A 20567-nucleotide genomic window follows, 5' to 3' on the forward strand; every position below is an offset into this window, starting at 1 on the left:
CATGTATCCTTTTACAGCTTTCATCAACAGCTGATGTGTCCATAAAAATAATAATAATAATCAAAAATCGGGTGCCATGATGTGATGCTTTTGGCCCCTGTTTTCCAAAGAAGAAGGAGTGGTACTGTGTACATTTGCCAGTGTATACTTGGTTTGTAACTGGTCACTCCCACCTCAGACACTTGTGAGTATGGACCTTTCTTCATGAATCTGAAAACTGCTCTGTCTTCCATGACTACTTCCATAACGGCGCTCCACTGCCCTTCACGGCTCTGTATGTCTGACTGTCTGAAGCAGTCATTGATATCGCAGCGACGAACTATTAGCCTCCTATATGCCTCATATCACTACCAGCCAGGCACAAACCTTAATGTAGCAGAGATGCTCCTGTACAAAAGTCAGACTGTTTTTAAAATGCGACCCGGTGTTTGAGATTTGTTTCTTTCTGTAAATGTCTCATGCATCCTCCGTGTTGCTCCTGGTCCTTGCCATAATAATAATAATAATGTCACTCAACATATGTGTACAAAAAAGACACTACTTATTCTTAATGTGACCCATGTATAAATTTTATTCTATGACCTATTTTCTTCCCTTTTTTTCTTCCAAATTTTTGTAGCTCATATTTTTTTTCTTCTTTCAGGTTCTTGTGAGCCATCTCACGAGACTTCTTTACCTGGCCAATGAATATAAACTGATTAAGGTGAAAACAACAAAATGATGGAATAAAAAAACGGTCTCTTAATTTCATCGTAACATTGCATTTTCCTTTTATTCAAAAACGTTTTCTCCTTCAATGATGATTCATTTTTGTATTATCTTTCTGCATGTTATGCTTTATATCTTTGTCTTTGGTGAAACTGTCCAGTTTATGAGCAAGTTTTTTGTTTCAAATTCATGTTTTTTGTACATCTTCTTCCCAAGTGATGCCCTTCAACTTGTAGTTCTTAAATATTTCCCTCACTCTGGCACGTTTTGTAAATGTAGTGTTCTTATGCCTTAATTGTCACTGCAACACTTGACTGAACATAACTCATATGCCTTACAGTTAGTTTACATTTTCTTCCCTTCATATTTCAATGTATGAACGTGATATTTCAGTATGAATTGGCGGGAAGTCTCCCTACTCTTCTTGAAATCTTGATCCGGATGTCATTATAATCGAAGTGAAACCGAGGATAATCCGCCACTAGGTTGCGCTGTTTCTTTCGTGTAGGTTTCTGTTGGCGCCCAATGTAAATGCGCTAAATAGTTATGTCAACAGCGTAACTTCACTGAAAAAAGTGTCACTATATTGACTCATATATAAAAATGCAGGGTACTTGATGGATGAACTACTTCTTGAGAGGCTATAACATCATATATCTATCTATCTATCTATCTATCTATATATATATATATATATATATATATATATATATATATATATATATATATATATATATATATATATATATATATATATTTTTTTTTTTTTTTTTTTTTTTTTTTTTAAACAGCCGTTCTGTAGTTGACGACCCTCTTTAATTCCGTCAAACTCTGTCGATTGGTCTCCAACAACAGCAGCTCGTGGCTCTCTCTCACCACCCGAAACAAAACTCCCTCTCCCCTTCAGCGCAGCCCCTCGCTCCACCCCCACTCACCCGTCACCACTGAACCCTTAAAGGAACAGCATAACATAAACCCAGAACGTTACATTATATATATATATATATATATTGTAGCGTCTGCTGGGAGTCACAAAAAAACAGCCGTTCTGTTTTTGACAATCTTCTTTTAATCCCATCAAACTCCGTGGATTGGTCTCCTCATGACAGCAGCTCGTGGCTCTCTCTCACCACCCGAAACAAAACTCCCTCTCTCCTTCAGCGCAGCCCCTCGCTCCGCCCCCACTCACCCGTCACCACTGAACCCTTAAAGGAACAGCATAAACATGAACCCAGAACGTTACTATATATATATATATATATATATATATATATATATATATATATATATATATATATATATATAGTATATATATATAAAGTCCACCATACTCATATAAACAAATATATATATACAGTATATCTGTGTATCACTGATCTCAAAAGTGTGTTAGTGTTGACTTTGACTTTGACTTTGACTTTGGCTGATCAGAAACAATGACGGTGAGTGTGCTTTTATTGTGTCTGATTCTGTTAATAAATGATGATGTGTAATTCCTCAATTTTTCCATGCGGTGATGTGATAAAATCAGGTTTCTCTGGCCCAACCCCGAAACCGCCTGAAATTATGTCAAGGACCCAGGTCTTGTTGACAGTGTTCAATACAGAAATTGTTGAAAAGTTACTCATAAAAAGTCAAGATGGATTACATTGTTTGACTAAGACGTTCCTGGAAATTGATGTAACACTTCCTTGGGTCTGGAGTACTTTGTGACCTAGAATCAGAGTAAGAAACGGCCTTATTCACCAAGTATATGATCAATATATAAGGGATTTTTCTCCAGCTGATGGTGACGCTTTAGGAAATTGCAATATTTGTGACGTTAAGATAGTAAACAATATACAAGAAATAATACTAAAAACAAAAGGAAGATATATTAATGTGTATTACATAAATACAGCGTATATATTGTATATATTTAGTGCAATTATACCTACTCTGTATGATTGCTACCCTTTTAAACTGATGAGGAAAAGGTTGGGCTTTTTAACAATGACAAAACCCAAAGGATTTAGTTTTAAACTCAGCTGGCCTCCCTTTGCCTTTGAGCCCAGGTCCTTTTAGTAGTCCTATTAGTCACTCATATCTGAAAGCAACCGACTGTCTCTCCGAATGTTGCTATAAGACCCAAACGGTCTCGCGGGTTGCTAGGTTGCTGGTCAGCACCAGTGACTGAAATATGCTTTGCTCTATTTGAACAAGTCAGAAATGAAGTTGTAAAGGTGTGTTTGTTCTCGCTCCCCATCACGGTGTTCAAATAATAAAATATAAAAGGCAGGTTTGTTGCTGGATTGGTATTATTTTCACAGTGAACTGCTACCATTCTAAGTATATTAAAATGCATCAAAAAGGTTGAAATAATTGACCTTTCTCTGTGTTTTTTTGGAAGTACATTTAAACACTAATAAACACGGGATTGGTGTGAGCAATAGCCAATGATTTATTTATTCCTATTAATACAAATAGTAGATGATTGATGCAGGTGCAAATGAATCACTGAATAAAGTAAATAGAAGTAGCAGATGGCGACTGGGATGTTTCAAAACTGCCCTATAATGTTGGTTAATCAGTAGAAAATTCAATACATTTGATGATTCTAGTAACCTTTTGTCCTTCTCCACAGCATCAAAGTTATTTTAGAAGGAAACGATGCTCTATGAACGTGACAGTCGATGCGTTCAGTGATAAACGGACAGATTTACTGTAAGTGGGTGGAGCCGACTGGGCGGCAGTAATGATGATTGGCAGCTGGCAAGGACCAATCCCCGGCCACTTGGCGGTTTTTAACAGCAGCGGAGGCGGAGGTGCCCTGTCGGGACCACCTGTGGCTGCGCACCGCTCCACCGCACCCTCACAGCGGACCCGACTCCGGGACCGTCTCTCCGCTCCCAACATGTTTCGCTGGGCTTCATGGCTCCTTGTCTTCATCGCGGCTCTTTCATCTTGCGAAGGTTAGTCTCCCCGACTTCTTCGTGGACAGTAAACTTAATCCCGCCATTAATTGTAGCCTTGGGAGCTAAAGCAGTGTCTTCTAACGTGAGCAAAGTTTCGGCTCATCCTATAGTTTTGTGCAATTTCATAGCGTTTTCAGAAGCTTCAATGTCGTTTGGCATAAATTATAATAAATAATAATAATAAAAAAAATTGTATCTGTTTTATATTTTTGTAATTCAGTTGCGAGTGCTTATGTGTAGAGACACGCAACGACTGCAACATTATGACATTGTTGTACACATTATATGTCATGTGTAGGTCAACTGTTCTGTCAATATATATTAATGGTAGAATTAGAAACAATGGAGAAGTAGCACTTAAAAACCTCCACGTGCTTGGTGTCATTACCTAGACCCACAAATCTTGTCAAAATTAAGTTCAGCTGAATGTGAACACATTACACATGCGCATTAATTTTGGGTAGCTTTTGGCCTGAAATGAACCCAAGAAGGTTCAGCATGTTATTGGTTATCACTGAATATTTTACACAGAACAGCAAGGCAAAACAATGATATGTGTTCATGCCTTGTTCTGATTTTTACATCTGTATATGGTACTGAATTAGTAGTGCCTTATGTAATCTGATTTATTTATTATTATTTCATACCACAGGGCTCTAGTGGAAGAATAACAAGTAGCTATCCAGTAAAATAAAAATGTGGTAATGCTTCCTTTCATGTGGCACACCTTGCCCTTTATGTTTGATGTGGAAAAGTATCATTTTGTCATCAGCAATGATTGTTTTGGAACAAACATGTGGTCTAATGTCAAAATATACTTTAGGTTATTCAATGAAACTAATTATATGAAGTCAAAACTAGTTTAAATGGAAAGATGATCTGGAATTCATTTACTTATTAGTCACTTGGTCATGCTGCCGAAGTCATGGACATAAAACTGATGCTCGTATAGCAGGGTGTCAAACCCAAGAAGTTTTATTTTAATTAATGGCTGGCAGCATTTATTGTTATTGCAAACTCAGGAAGTACATCAAACAGGATGTGTGGCACTTGCTTCCATGCTAATTATTACAGACTGACTTGACTGACTAAAATGTTTCTGATACACTATTGGCTGTGTTTGCTCCTGAAGCGCAAACCTCAATCAGATTTACTCTCATTGCTTTTTAGGTCACTTCGCTTTGTAGTCGAAAAAAAGTCGAAAAACTCTTTTCTGGGCACAGTACCTTCATGAGTCAGAGGACAGTGACATTTAAGGGTCTCAAGGTCATATTTGGCCCCTGTTTTCCAAAGAAGGAGTGGTACTGTGTACATTTGCCAGTGTATACTTGGTTTGTAACTGGTCACTCCCACCTCAGACACTTGTGAGTATGGACCTCATAATAGTTGGTTGAAGCATGTAATGGCTGTAAATAAACAATCAAGAGCAATGCTACACACAATTATTCGTCACAGAAACCAGACTCTGAACCAGTACTCATCATTGTGCAAGTGAAGATTTCTTTACGTCATTGGACCTCGTTCATTAATCTGGTTAAACGTCGGATATTGCCGCCCATTTCAAGATAATTATTGTGTAATAGCATTGGGCTGCTGAACAAACAGTCCCTACTCATATTATTTTACCATTTGAACAATGGGCGGCTCATAAACCGTGCCACACAGATGATTTTTATCCACTGTATGAGCTAATTTAATATTGCGTGCACCTCAGCTTTAGAAACGACTACAATGGCGCCGCCATTGGCGCCCTCAGGCTGGTCCCTTTTTTGTCATGTGTCCAGGCCGTTTCTTTTTTTTTGCCTTAAGGAACATGCATGTGTGACTAAGTGTGTCTCAAGTAGAGTCTGCCTGCAGCAGAGCCTCCGCTCTGTCTGGTCTTGGTCAAAGTACAAGTCATATGTATACTATGTACGTGTTGTACTTTTATATTTTTTCATGGAAGAGGTCATTTATTTGAGGTGCCCAGATCAACTCCTTCAATGAATGTCTATTAAACTTCCACAAATGGTTGGAAATAAGTTAACTTTGTCATGACTTCATTTGAGTCAATGAATTTCTGAACATTCTAAAAACCTGAATCCTGCTGTTCTGCTGTGTGACCTTCTTTGTCACATGATCAGCTGCGGTAAACAACTTTCGCCATGATCTTTCAGTCCCAGATTATGATCAGATCCAGGACAGGAACTCGAACTACAGTAATTTTCGTCCCGGACTTCGAACAAATTGGAGTTCGAACAAAAATTTTGAGATTTTTTTGCTTCTGACAATCCAGAACTCGAACGCCCCTAAAAAAAAGCCGGAAAAAACGTAATGTGCGCGGACCGATGAGCTGACCCACAACGTGCTTTGTTATTGTGTATAACGCAGCCTCTGTATGCAGACGTGTCCCGTTAGCTACATTTACTGGCTGTTTTTTCTTCATATTGAAGTGTAAAACAGTGTCACAGGGGAGGTGCTCGCTCTCGACACCTCTGAGGCTGAAGCGCGCACTCTAGGGCTTTATGTCCCGTTGTCGGCTGGAGCTCGGATGTGGATGAGGCCAGTCTCGGACAGGGTGTTACTTGGTTAATTACTTTGTTACAGCCAAGCTGCAGAGAACCGCACAATCAGAGATGGACACGCACCGGGCACCTCTTCACTTCTCGAGAGACGTCACTCATTCAGCAAACCCTCCCACATGCAGCTGCCACACACAAACATGAACAGCACACCGACAGCAGACACTGTACATTTACTCCTACAAAAGCCTTTTTAAGGCTTGGAACGCATTATTTCTTTTTCCATTAATTGTCATGGGAAAAATCGATTCAGATTTCGAACAAATTGCTTCTCGAACGGATTGTGGTCGAGAACCGAGGTGCCACTGTAGTGACTACCATCACAGCATCTCGTACAACAATACGGTGTTGATTATTGAAAAAAAAATAGAGCCTTGTTCAAAGCTGTTCCCTCATTGTTTACGTTAATAAATCACCGTCCTGAATATGCAAATATTGTGAGTGTGATTACTTTTTTTTGCTAGTTGAAATGAATGGTGTTTCCTCAGCGTGTTTTGATGGTGGCAAAGATAAGGCTGAGTCCAGACCTATTCATGTGGAAGGAAGGGCGAGGCCATTATCAGTCATTATTGTGTGCCTCTTGTCGTATAAGAAGTAAACTGGTGTCTGGAAATGTCATAGTTCCACTTCTCTTCTATGAGCTTCTGCTGTGTGAAGCAGCTTCCCCATTGCTCTCACCTGTCACACCTGGTCCATCGCGCTTCCTATTTGTCCCTTCTGCCGGATTATACTTCCTCAGCAGAGTAAATCTGACCGTGTAGTTAGCCCAGCTTTAATTGGATATGATAAGTGCACAGGCTCGGCCCGTGAGCTCAGCTCCATCTGTTACCCCGCGACCTGAAGAAGAGTCCGGGACCTCTTTTTGGCCCGAGGACTTCTTACGTCTGTGTTGTGCTACTGAGATTAATCGGGTCACATCCTGGTGACGGAGCAAGTTGAGTCAACAATCTGGTGTTTGCCAGCATGACCAGTTCCAACACGAGGACGCTTCCATCACTCTCATCATCGGTACTCGTCGGTGTTCAGGTGTCCCCAAGCAGGCGGTAGAAACTGGATAGGAGAAATGTGGGTATTTCTGTGGGCATCTTTCATTTATCCGACAGCATGGGCAGTGTCATTCATGTTTTTGCAGTGGCCTTCACCAAGGTTGTGTCTCACTATTGTGTCTCTGGGTTGTTGCCATCACTATTGGATGGGATTGGAAGGTTTGCAGTTTTTTTTCTGTTTACACACTTTGCTAAAGCAATAATGAACAAAATAATGGTATTGCTCTTGTTGCTGTCCCTCAGTTGACTCCCTTTTTCATGAACTCCTATGAAGGAATCGTGTTTAAAACAGTAAAAAGGAAAAAAAAAATGCAGAATATTGTAATTTGAGTAAAACTTCCCACCGTAGCTTGTTTTGTTGCAGTATACTAGAAAGGATGAAAGGGTTGTGAGCTCACACTGCAACACACCAGCACAGACAAGAGACCAATAAAACCGTTAAAGGATTCGAAGCTTGGATGGAACTGTGATTGGGGAAGCAAATTTAATCATCTGTTCAGTGACAATATTAGCCCTGCTTTTTTTTCATTCTTTGCCAATCTTGTTGGGAAGGCTTGTTAGTCCAGTGTTGCAACTGAATCAATGAATGAGCGTATTTTGATCACACTTAGCAATGGTACTGTGAAGAACGGTATGGGGTGTTCTGCCTCAAAGAGGGGCGTGTTAACTTTGCACAAGGCGTGTCCAAGACGACCTCAATGCTCTGCTAGTTTAAAGCCTGATTTCGGCTTAATATTTCTGCATAAAGAATTTTTATCAACGGTCAGAATGCTGCCAATATGCATGATGTAGCACGTAAAACCACCAACCCATTGGCAGTGAACTCTCTCCATTGCATGTGTTTGATCCCCCGGTGGCTCCTAAACGCCAGGAGGTCATGAAGCCAGGGGGAATGCCGTTTATGGTTAGTACTTCAAACTGACATGTGTAATGTCTAATGTAGCACCTGTTGTGTTCAGTGTTTACATGATTCACTTATTTCCGATTTCCGCTATTATAGGTGCTGCTCGCTGCATGCGCGCACACACAGACTCGCACTGTAGGTTTGCTGTGCACATGGCCGGGCATCTACTAATGAGATCCTGGCTTCTGGCCTCAGGCTCTTCCTGTCTGCTGGGTCACTCCATCAGCTTCTAAAAAGTCCCCATCTTCTTGTGGGCTGGATTTGTAAAGGCACTGTAGAAAGGACACACATGGAAAGTTCACAAGGAAAGACTGAATGCTAAAGTAACACAGCTCAGAGGGACACGATTCGCAGTGCAGGAGTTTCAGTGGGTGGTCTATGGTCAGAACCTGTCAACTTAGGACCTGAGCCTTGAAGGGCTGAAGCCAGGACATGATGCAGCGGCGTCTTGTTCAACTTGCCTTTCCAGTCGAGAGCCATAAAACCCCATGCTGGCCAGGAACACCTAAGCACAAAGAACACAGGTTCAGATTCCTTTCCTCGGTGTGTGACATGAATCATCCCCGTGGACAAGGATGCTGTCACAGGCAGCGGTGGCACAGACAGGAAGTTGTGGATGTTTGAGGGGAACTGGATCTGGCAGCTACTCCACGAGCAGGTTCTTCACAGGAGAGCTATTGTGCCACATGAATAGAAGCCCAAGTGCTGTGCCTCTCTGAAGCAGGAGCATCATCTCCAAAGTCTGCGTCGAGTGTGAGTTTGAAGTGAGGCAAGGCTTTGACAGCTGGACGCAGACGTCTCCCAGGTTACAGAAGCGAGTGGAGCGGCAGCTTTAAATGAGCAACAGTGTTAGGTGGAGTAGCAGGCAGCCAGACCACGAGTGGCTGCTCGGATGGTTAAAGCCGGACCTGCTTATCTGCCTCCTCCTGAGCATATATGTGCGAGCGACCTTAGACCTACATGTGACCCTGAGTAACCCAGTCATCCCTTTTGTGTCTGTGAGGGATTATGGAGCTGTAGGTTAAATCCTCAAGGACAAGACTTCGCTGCCTTCTTTTGGAACTTCCATGTCTAGTAGTTAAATTGGGAGGGTAACAGTCACACTTATGCTTACATGTTGCACCGCTGTGGCAAATGAGGGCTTTAGACATACATCTTTATGGTGCCTGCCTTTTCTGTGTGGGGTTCAGAATTGAATATTATTTTGTTGGGCACACATTTGTCTAGTTATATATTGAATTTTTAGGTTATTTTTTGTAAGCATGGACATTATGGTTTCAGAACAATAAACAACATATGATCCAAACACAGTTGAGAACACTAACAGGAGGAGGGATGAAGAGAGTCTGATATCAAACTAGTGGTGGTCAGAATTCAGCCACTAAAATCAACTAAAATAAACACAATAGGCTATGGCCTAGTGGAAAAGCACACTCACTACAGAACTCCAAAAACAGTAGCTCAAACAGGGAGTGAATGGACGAGTCTTACAGTTAGGGAAGAAAGATGCTGCTGAAACCCAGAGTATCCGTAGGCCGCAGTCCTCCAGGTGCAAATCAGGATGATCAGGTGCAGCTGTGGGCCACAAACATAGGGGGGAACTGTTGTCCTCATCCACTGTTCTGTGACATGTTTTTTTAGTTGTATGTAAGAAGTGGAAAAGTAAGTTGGGAAAGAGGAAGTGTGTGTCTTCATGGAAACTCTGGTCATTCAAAGTTTTGCTCTCACCCATCACTTCCCCTCTGGGTGCATTAATGGCACAGTTACCGTCATAACTGGCCCAACTGAGCCTTGTCACTGTTGCTGTGACGGTAAGCTGATTTAAATGCTGATGATGTCAGTGTGAATTTGTCTTTTCAAGGACTCAGCATGGATAAGTCACACTAAAGTAGCTGATTGTACTGTTCATCACTGTTCTGGAATGTTTCTTCTCCAAGGTCTGAAGTTTTATCATCAGGGACTGCTAAAAGGAACTTGAGAAATGTGAAGTCCTAAATTAATTCCTCCTCAATTGGGGTCTTATACAAGATTACAAACAATTGAAATCGACTGAAAAATAAAGAAGAGATGGCAGACAATATGGGATGGAAAGTACAAGTTCATCAGGTGCACGTGAAACCTTTTTAAAAGCAATTGGAACTACACAAGAAATATTTCTATCAGCAAGGCCATGAACTTTGTGACTGAATCTGGCCTGAAAAATATGCATGGTTCAACACAGTATTGTCAACAAGGCTTTACTAGACACTCGTGCTGCAAAGGTTTAGTCGATGCGTTGCCGTTTTATCTTTCCTGGGCTCAGCTGAACAGATTGGTACTGAAGCAATAGCAGGTGACTGAGTCGAGTTGTCCAGCCACCATGGAGAAAGATGGCGAGCTTCAGTATGTAGCCGGTCGTTTCTGTGTAAGACTATAGTTATCATGTATAATGACCCATAGAATGATGATGAAGTTAGACGTCTTGAAAGTGAACCGTCTGTTCTGTTCATGTATTACGTCAGCGTGACACCCCCACTTTAGATGCCCACCAACCCAGTGAAAATTGATCTTCAATACCAACTATGAAAATGATCCACTTTTGTTTCCACAAAGCGAAATGTTTTCTTTAGATCTATTGAAGCCCCATTTTAAGGAAAATAATGTCAATAATGTTACTGTTTTGCGTCTTGTGTTTGGCTGTTAAAAAAGAGTATTCAGAGGTGGACCTCTTTCACATGATAGAATTATTTTCAGTTAAATTCAGTCAAATTTAAATCTTTCTTTGTCTTCAAATAAGAGCTACTAGGGTGCAGCTTTAGTCTGGGGTGCTCTTAAACACCTCCTGTTAATCCGCCTCCCTCAGACCAGCTGCATAGTTGAGATAGCAAAAGAATCTGACCAAAGTTTTATGTGCATTTTTGTGAAAATGTCGGTGAATTGTAAAGAAAGATATGCCGATCCACAGTTTCACCTTCAGCTCATCATGCATTGTTGCCGGTGAGCGACGCTAATACAACACTGCTCATTAATACATTGTTGGCTGGGACTGATTTAAGAGGTTTTTCCTTAATCTTGATCAGTCTTCCAGGAAGATTAGTCCACTGGCCTCAAGTCTTAATCCTAATGAGACAGTCACCAAATTTTACATGTGTGTGTTGAAACAATGGCCCCGTGCTGCTCTGCTTTGCATAAAGATCAGATCTTTATGGTGGCAGAAATTCAAACCTGTCTTCCCCTTCTATCACTTCCCCGTCAACACCATCCTCTCTGTCAACTGAAGCTGACTCGTGCTGCATTTGTTGACTTGAGCACACAATCAAACGCAATAAAAAATAATAAAACGCCATCCATTTGATCAGCCACAAGTTGATTTATTTTTGTTGTGCTTTGTTTTTTCTTTGAATCCTTCAAAATCTTCCAGAAATCCAGATGTAGTAGTAGAAGTTTATGTACTGTGAACTATTCTGTCTTATCAATACATTCAGCTAATTTACCTTCAGACAGAATGTTAGCAGAAAAAAACCTTGCCTCCATGGTGGACGTAAACAGACTTTTATGAACCGACCTGGCTTATGTTAAACACATGATAAAGTTCACAGGAGACTTTGAACCCAACACCTGATGTTGGTCCTCCATTTCCCACAACCTTGTTCCTCCTAAGTGTTACATAATGCAACTCACTGGCGATTTAATAGCCAATATTTCACCAAGGTAATTATAAGAATCTATTTTTTTTCTCTTCAACTAGTTTGGAAATCTAGAATTGCCTTGGCAATGTAGGCCATTTTCCTTTTTTGTATGATTAATATGTTTAAAAACATTAAATATCATTTAGTGTTTACAAAAACAAACATGTCACCTGTCATTCTATGAAAAAAGAGTAATATTTAAACTCAATCCTGCTATTTTTTAAACATATTATGGAGATTGGAATGTGGCGTTTAAACCTGCCTTTCAAGAGATGGCTGCTCACCAACTGTTGCCACCTCACTTCTAAACAAAATCTCTTCCAAGGAGCAGGAAGAGATGCCAATATGAGCTAGTGTATAGATGCAAACATTGAAGGTGATGTCGCAAACAGAGTCATTAAGATCGACGTCCCACAGTTAGCTGCTCATCAGTGCACCCTCAGCTTCCTGAGTTCACCTATAAACTCCCAGCCAAAGAGAAGCTTAACAAGGAACAGGTTGGACGCAGGAGAGAGAGTGTTCCTCACAAATGATCAAAACACTCACACTGTTTCATACAGAGATCAGTCAAGGACCATCTGTCTGCATTCCTTACAAGAATTCTGGCCTGCACTCAAAAATGCTCCTCTGTAAAACCTTGTCTCTCGTGCTAAGGATTGATGTGAGTGACGCCACACCACGCAACTGAAACATTTCTAAACATTCAGACACACAAGATATGTGGTTTTGTTTCTACTAATCCATATTAATCTTTCTAACTTCAGTGCCTTTGCAGATTGGCAACTTGGGTCTTGTATACATACTGCTTTTATATTTTGGACATTGTTTTTGCTTGACTTTTAGGAAGGACAACAGAGCAGCAAACAACTGTTACTGACACAACCCAAACACCAAGCTCTGACAGGACCAAAGGGGAAACCACTAGCATGATGCTCGGGACGCACGCACCCTCATCTACAAGCAGAGATTCAGAAGTATCTACTTCAGAGATGACGACCACCATGAATGAAGGGACAACAGCAACCCAGGCCTGGACCACCACAGCTGAGGGCAGCACAGTAAGGGGAGCAATCATGGATGGGTCAACTCTCATTACGCAACAAACGCGCAACCCCGACACAACAGCTACAGCCACCTCTCAGACCAGACAAACTGAAATCACACAAAACATTGACAACACAGCTTCAATTACAGCTCAGCTTCCAACAAGTGGATTCAAATCAACTGGAGTGATGACCAGCATACCACAGATTCCAACAACACCTAAGGGCGACATCAGAACTGCCACAATTACAGAGACCACTGACCACAGCAGTGACAAAACCCTGATCACACAAACCGCTGACTACAATAGTGTCACAACCACAGTTGCACCAACCACTGACCATAACAGTGAGACAACCACAGTTGCACCAACCACAGACCACAATAGTGAGACAACCACAGTTGCACCAACCACTGACGATAGCAGTGAGACAACCACAGTTGCACCAACCACTGACCATAGCAGTGAGACAACCACAGTTGCACCAACCAAGGGCCACAATAGTGAGACAACCACAGTTGCACCAACCACTGACCACCATAGTGAAACAACCTCGCTAGCACCAACCACTGACCACAGTAGTGAGACAACCACAGTCGCACCAACCACTGACCACAATAGTGACACAACCACAGTCACACCAACCAATGAACACATTAGTGATGCAACCACAGTTGCACCAACCACTGACCACAATAGTGAGACAACCTCAAATGCACCTACCACTGACCACAATAGTGATGCAACCACAATTGCACCAACCACTGACCACAATAGTGATGCAACCACAGTCGCACCAACCACTGACCACAGTAGTGATGCAACTACAGTTGCACCAACCACTGACCACAATAGTGACACAACCACAGTCAAACCAACCACCGACCACAACAGTGACACAACCAGTGACTACAGCAGCGACACAACCACAATAACGCCTACCTCTGAATTCAGCGACTCAACCACACTCACGAACACCACTGACCTTGGGAGTGACACCACCACAATCACAGCGACCACTGACCATGACAACAACCAAACCTCAAATAGAGCAACTACTGGGCACAACAGCCCCACAACCCTGGACACAGCAACTAGTGGAGATGTTATCTCTGCATTTGCACCGACAGAACATGACATAACCTCAATTTCAGACACATCTCAGCTAAACAACACAATTATTCCCACGACACACATGTCCGCAATTGCTACAGCCTACACATTCCTCACCAGTGGTCCAGCATCAACTGCCGGGTCGCCAACATCAAACTCTCCAGGTAAGACCTCCCACCCTTCTGATGATGACTCTTACTGTTTTCTGCACGACCAGCTGTCATATTCTTGCATCAATTCCACTTGCAAACTGGAGGTGTGGCCTAAGTGTAGCGTGCCCGCAGGGTGTAGTCTTTAAGAAGAAGCCTCTGATTAATCCCTTTGTGAGGGAGGTGGGATATAAGCCACACAATGGTCTTCCAAATATGCACATTATCCTCTATCATGACCATCAATTCCCTTCTGTCTGCATCAGTTGTTTGCTTTTTCCCTTCTTTATTCATTCCTGCTTGCTTGGCTCTGGAGAAAGTGCCCCTTCAGCACCCAAGCTCAACCAATCACTGACATGAAATGGTCACATGACACCAGAAATGCATCCAGCACCCTAGAATCTGTTAGCTGAGGGGCACTCTTTTGCAGTGCCCTGAGTTTTGAGACAGAAACTCCACTTAAATTCAGTAATAGCTCTTATATTACTTTTTTTTTTCCTTTAACAGCATCCACCTTCACAACAGCCACCTTCAGCGATGCCACTATCTTAACACCCACCCCACCTACAACCATTGTGAATGAACGTCCAGTCATAGGTTTGCATAGACCTTCTGTAGAGAGACCGTTCTGGCGATAGACTGAATCTTCTCCAACTCTCCACTAGTTTGCCCAGCGGCGCAGTGTCCGCTGGAATCCATCTGTGTGAATGGGACCTGCCAGTGTCTCGCTGGTCACTACCTGCTCGTCAACGCGTGTGTGCGAGGTGAGCACAGAATCATTTCATTTTTTGATGTTGTTTTCACTGGTTTAATGTGTTGATAGTCAGTGGATGTTGTTTTGCAGTGGTGTTCATATTTCACTGCTGGTTTCTAAGTGTGGTCTGTTTTGTGATAATAAACAGGTTTTCAGGTTTTTTAAATCATTTATATAGTTTTTTTTATTGAAGAATTTTCTGTTTTGTAAACAGATCACTTGGACTATGTGTTGTATTTATTGCTGTTTAAGGTTGTCTTGTCTTCCTTCATTGTGTTTCATATCATTAATGGGCAATGACCTTAAACATTATGAAGCAATACACTGATGTTGTTTACTTCTCTACTTTTAGCCCAAGTGTTTCCTGGTCAGCTTCATCTCACTTCCTTGCAGTTTCACCAAGAAATGTCCAACAGATCATCGAGCCGCTTCCGAGAGACCGCAGCAAGTATTTCAGCGGAGGTAGATGAAGGACTGGGAGAGCTGAGGGCCTCAGACATGCTTGTCTTTCTTAACATTGTGTGCACTCTTCTGCAGCTCAGAAAGGCTCTGAAAAGTCAGGCTGGATACATAAGAAGTGATGTTGCTCAGCTCCAGTAAGTGTTCTCCCTTTGTCTCTCCGACTTCATCATACGACCCTTAATGGTGTCTCCTCCAGACCAGGTAGTGTGTTGGCATCCGTGAACAACATCTTTGAGAACACAGAAGCATCTCAAGAGTCGGTGGAGCAGTCCATTCATGCAGCTATAGCTCGGAGCCAAGGAGGACTGTTGTTAAATGCTGCATATAATGGTTAGAAACATGTGTGGAACTGTCACAGTGACTTGGTTTCTAGTCTCATGATGGTCTCTTTCTCAGTCACAGACCTGTGTCAGCAGCAACCAATGCCCTGTGACCCCCTCACCACCAAATGCCTGGTCAGAAGTGGGTTGGCTTTATGCACCTGTAAAGAAGGCTACATCTCCATCCTGTACTCAAACATCAGCTGCGCAGGTGACCTTTACTTCATACCTCTTTGTGATCAAAGGTGAAGCCAAGAGTTGACTTTTGGGTGATGGATTCAACATTTCTCAGCCCGAAGAGGCTTTTAAATTGTTTTTGTTTTCTCATAACTTTCATGTGCCTGTTAACATCCCTTTTTGTTTTCAGTCATGAGTCACATCATTTGTTGTGTTGTAATGTGTGATCAATAGTATTTGCATGTTGGGATATCTTGTTCTGTAAAGACAATATTTCAGCCTTTGTTGTTGTACTTGCCGTTGTATGTTCCGGTGCTCAGTGATTTGATGACCTTGTGTATTTTGGAAGTGTGTCGGTCACAGGATCCTCTCCCTGGTTTAGCTGCCAAAAAAAGACAATGCGATGGTTTTAGTATGTGCATGACAACTGGCAGAAACAAATTATCGGCTTAGGTTTATCTTTATTGAAGCCAATTATTTAATTAATTTGCTGACATGCTCGCTGGCAGCAAAACTGAAAGTTAACAAACGCGGTCCCATGTCTCACATGGACTGTTCAAGTGGAGACACGCTGGTCGGTTCTACACCGTGTGGGGAGAGCGACACTAGTTTTCAACCATCTTTGACTTTAATTTGATCATTCTTTTATTTGGGACCTTTTCCCACGCTTCCACTCTGAGCACCCTGGTTTTCTGTTGGGGTTCTAAAACGGTGCCACGGTATTGAATAAGTTGACCTTTTAACAAAACACATGTTCGACTATTTATGTCATGTCGACCCTGATCCATAAACTGGTCACATCCAAGTCACATCTGTACATATCCTTTTGAATAGGTGTAATATTCAATTTTATTGATTTACTTTTACATCTACCCTCTAAAGTGGCTTCAAGTACCCCCAGGAGTATAGGTGCCCCCATTTGGGAACCACTGGTCTAGAGGACTGTGAAGATACCCTCACTTTTAGGACTTTTGTTTGAGAAGAATACATGCAACCAGCAGGGGCAGGAGCCTCAGACAACCTTCCACCTCCACATCATTTATCCGGCTCGCCTACTCTTTCTTTAATGGGGTTGTTTCCCAGGTAGCCAATGAGGAATCACGAGTGTCTGTTAATGTGAGGCCTTGTGAGCAAGACTCAGCTACAGTTATACACTGTCCTGTCGAAGTGATTGTGATGGCCGTCCTTAAATCTGGAACTGTCTGTGTGCAGCGTGTCCCAGCGGGCAGATGGCTGTGAGAGACAAGTGCGAACCGTGAGTGAAGCCAAATCTCCTTCGATGATGAGTGGAGGAGGAGATGATGGGGAGGAGTAATTTTAAATGTGTCTTGCAGGTGTGCTTTTGGACGAGCTGGTTTCAACTGCGATGACAGTGAGTCACATATTGATGAGCTCATCCTCAAAGTGCCATGTATTTTAACTCACCCGAGTGTGTGTTGCCAGCGTCTCTGATGGCCGTGGTGGTGGTCTCCTGCGTCCTGGGTGGAGTCCTCATCTTACTCCTGGCTCTCATCGTATGTAGCTGCAGGTGATTACAGAAGTGTGTCAATCCTGATGTGCACCAGATGTTAAAGTCATGTAGCCTCCACCAGGTGTGTGTGTTTGTTTTTATTGTTGTGGCGAGATCTAACGATTTAAGGATAAAAACTTGACTGATGTTATGTTTGTCAAGGGCTTGCGTCAGGCACATGTTTAAATATGCTCGGTCTATGCACGACATCTAGCGGCACAATAATCGAACTACAACAAATTTTTCCTCCTTTAATTGAATTGTTTCCGTTTAGTAATGAGGGAGATGTGGGTCCTAACGATAATCCTGTTTCCTTAAATCTTTAGGACAGAGAGTTCACTGTCACATGTTTCCCACCAGTAGGTCGCGCTCCGACAGTCAGTCAGACATCGGTCTGAGCCCGTACCCCACTGGAGATCTGAGCAAGCCCTGGCCCACCGGCGTGACCCCCATCCCGCGGGCCACAACGAAGTGGGACGGAGCCGCGTCGATCGAGATGGCAGAAGGAGGCAGCAGCTTCGGGGTCAAGAAGCAGACCAACGGTCTGGTATGTACCCATGTGACCCCCTTTCTATCAGTACAGTGTTTATCAAACCCACAGTGAGTGGATCAAAGTCCTGCATCTAACAGTTTACTGCTGGCATGGGGATTTGGACTGTTTTATTATCTATGAAGAACATGAGTTGCTGTTACTATGTTTTAAACTTCTATGAGGTGGCGATGTGGTTTCATCATGCAAGGATGTCACATTTCACCTGAATAGAACTTGAAGAGGTCAGTCAATAATGATAGTGTATACTGTTTATCAATCTGAGCAACTCAAAATAAAGATTGAAATTATTAATGAATTAAAAATCAAGATTTGAAATCTAGCGATCAGCAGGGAGCCGCTAGAGGGCGCTAGAGCAAACCCTGGCTTGCGAGTCAGTCAACAAATCAAACATCTTCTGCACCTTGACATGCTGTTGTGCTTCTCTGAAGCTGATGCTAAGTCCGGTCGCTCTTGCTCACTGTGCCGACCCAACACACTCGTGTAGAGTGTAAACTGCTGCTGGAGAGTGACTCATGTTCACCACATCACTCAGAAGTTCTAATGAACTGGAGCATTGTTGAGGTGAACAGATGCTCATCCCTGAAGGTGTCTGGCCACCAGCCTGTTGAACTCAGCTGGTAATCAGGCCTCTGTTGTGAGGACTTCTCTTACTGTGAATAAGCGGCAGTCCGTCATTGACGCGACGTCTCTCAAGGTGAATGGCAAATCAAACAGAGTATAAAGGACATGGTCCTTGTGATTTCACGGAAGCCACTCCAGTGTGTAGCACCCTCCTCTGTCCCTGCTCTGCCTGACTCCCAGTGTGTTGCTTTAGGAGTATCCCCTGAAGTTTAAAGGATGGAAGAAGGTAAGTCTTTGCTTCTAGATTCCTATTTTCCACTCCCAACAGTGCTGATTTAGGAGATAAAATCGGGTGGTGGGCTGGACCAGGTGTTGCTCTCTTGTATCTGGGGAATTGTAGTGGGCTAGAAAACCCTTTAATCGGCTCATGTGAGTGAGTGTGATCAGCCATCCTGAGCAGCGACACTGTTTCTCTTGACCTTTCAGTCAGGGTCATATGACCTCCATGAAGAGGGAATGAAGACATTCAAAGGTAAAAATACTTCCCGGTATTCCTACCTGGTTCAAGGCCACGAGAATCCCTACTTCCTTCCGGGAGACGAGAGGAAGGAGTGAAGACGGCGGATCCTGCGACCAATGGAGGAGCTTCAGAGCAACTTTTGTTTATTCTTTAAAACAAAACTGGACAGCCATGAAGGCACGTCGCCAGATTTGAATCCTTGCAGGCATCTAGTTCTTCGAGAAAAAAATGAAAAATCACGAATCACTGCATCTTTTTTAATGCTGATTACAACCAGCAGATGTCGCTGGTGCTGCGTATTGTCTCCATATTTATGTGTCTTGTACATTTCGCTGAATATTTCATGGTGATTTTTGTTATTTCCATTTCGATTTCTAATAACTTGTGCTTCTGAAAGCGCGTGACTGAAATGTATTTTAGAAGTCTCAATCCGAGCAGGGGCTGGATCCCCGGTGGAGGGTTTCAAACTGCTGACCTCTGAGTACGCAGAGCTGGTGGTGAAGTCCTGGATGATGTGCCAATAATCGCTTGTATCTATGTTCATGAGAAAGTGCACTATTTTATAAAACACGTTTGCAAATGTTGGAAGATGCTTGGAATATGTGGAAAATAAACTAATTTAAATCTTAAGTGTTTGTTTGGTTTATGCACACTGCATGTGCTTCTGTCCTGGGTTTATCATCTGCTCAGTGAGGTGAAAACAGTCAACTAGATGATCTGACCAAAGTGTTTCGCTGTACCTCTCGGGGGGAGAAGCGGAAGTCTGACCATGTTACCCTGATGTATGAGATGGGTGTTTATCTAGGTAGATCCTAGCGGCTTAAAAGGGCCTTATTTTAAATGAATTACAGGTAATTAAAGTGCTAGGGACCATAATAATGGTGAGGTTTTCATGGGTCCCCTGAATTAAGCACTCTCCCTGGTGTATGATCTCATTGAGAAGAACGTAAATACATCCTTTCCTCATGGTGTGTTGCTGTCTCCCATGAAAAATACGAGGGTTACTCCCTGAATTTAGTAAATCTAATCCAGTCTTCCTGTCTGAACAGTAACTAAGTGAAATAACAGCCACTTCCAAAATGGGTCTGTGACCTGATGCCCTGGAATATGATGAGTTCATGAGGCTTCATGAAACAGTGCCTCTGTTTTCAGAGCCCACTTCACCAACCATTTTAATGAGACCTCAGAGGGCGCCACCTACTGAGCTCTGAAACTGTTTCATGAAGCCTCATTAGCCCATTGCTACATGTCAGAAGAACTCAAATCGCTCCACCACAGTTCACCATACTTGAATTATATTGATTTTATAAACACTTTTTTTCAAAGTGCACCACAACACAACCATTTTCCTATCTGTGTGCAATATTCTTCATGTTTCATGACATGACGCTCCGTTAGCGCTTGACCTAGCGCCCCCTTCTGTTCACACTTATCTATGCAGCAGGTCTCACTCTGACGAAGGAGGTGTGAAACAGTCATGATGTGTGTGAAAAACTGGCAGCGTATTCTGATGTGGAATTAAAGTCAAGTCTGCTTCTCGCAGACTCTTAAATGCTGGATTT

General features: G+C 42.6%; 1 protein-coding gene across 1 annotated transcript; it reads left to right on the plus strand.

Annotated features, from left to right (window-relative positions):
- The first annotated feature begins 3445 nt into the window (after nt 1-3445).
- si:ch211-198m17.1 (mucin-5AC) lies at nt 3446-19629 on the plus strand. Its single transcript, XM_053852314.1, has 13 exons — nt 3446-3659; nt 12685-14163; nt 14656-14745; nt 14814-14912; nt 15255-15364; nt 15440-15498; nt 15561-15694; nt 15761-15895; nt 17074-17116; nt 17196-17233; nt 17305-17389; nt 17735-17918; nt 18972-19629. Exons 1-13 carry the CDS (start codon nt 3446-3448, stop codon nt 19098-19100), a joined length of 2799 nt encoding a protein of 932 aa, XP_053708289.1. The 3' UTR covers nt 19101-19629.
- Nucleotides 19630-20567: the final 938 nt, after the last annotated feature.

Source organism: Synchiropus splendidus, chromosome 19 (assembly GCF_027744825.2).
Source record: "Synchiropus splendidus isolate RoL2022-P1 chromosome 19, RoL_Sspl_1.0, whole genome shotgun sequence".
NCBI lineage: Eukaryota > Metazoa > Chordata > Actinopteri > Syngnathiformes > Callionymidae > Synchiropus > Synchiropus splendidus.

Excerpts from the sequence above, each read along its gene's own strand:
- si:ch211-198m17.1 (XM_053852314.1), top strand. The coding sequence starts at position 3,446 with ATGATTGGCAGCTGGCAAGGACCAATCCCCGGCCACTTGGCGGTTTTT. Across the intron at positions 15,499-15,560 it reads AGTGATGTTGCTCAGCTCCA|ACCAGGTAGTGTGTTGGCAT; the intron begins GTAAGTGTTCTC and ends TGTCTCCTCCAG. Across the intron at positions 17,234-17,304 it reads TGGTTTCAACTGCGATGACA|CGTCTCTGATGGCCGTGGTG; the intron begins GTGAGTCACATA and ends GTGTGTTGCCAG.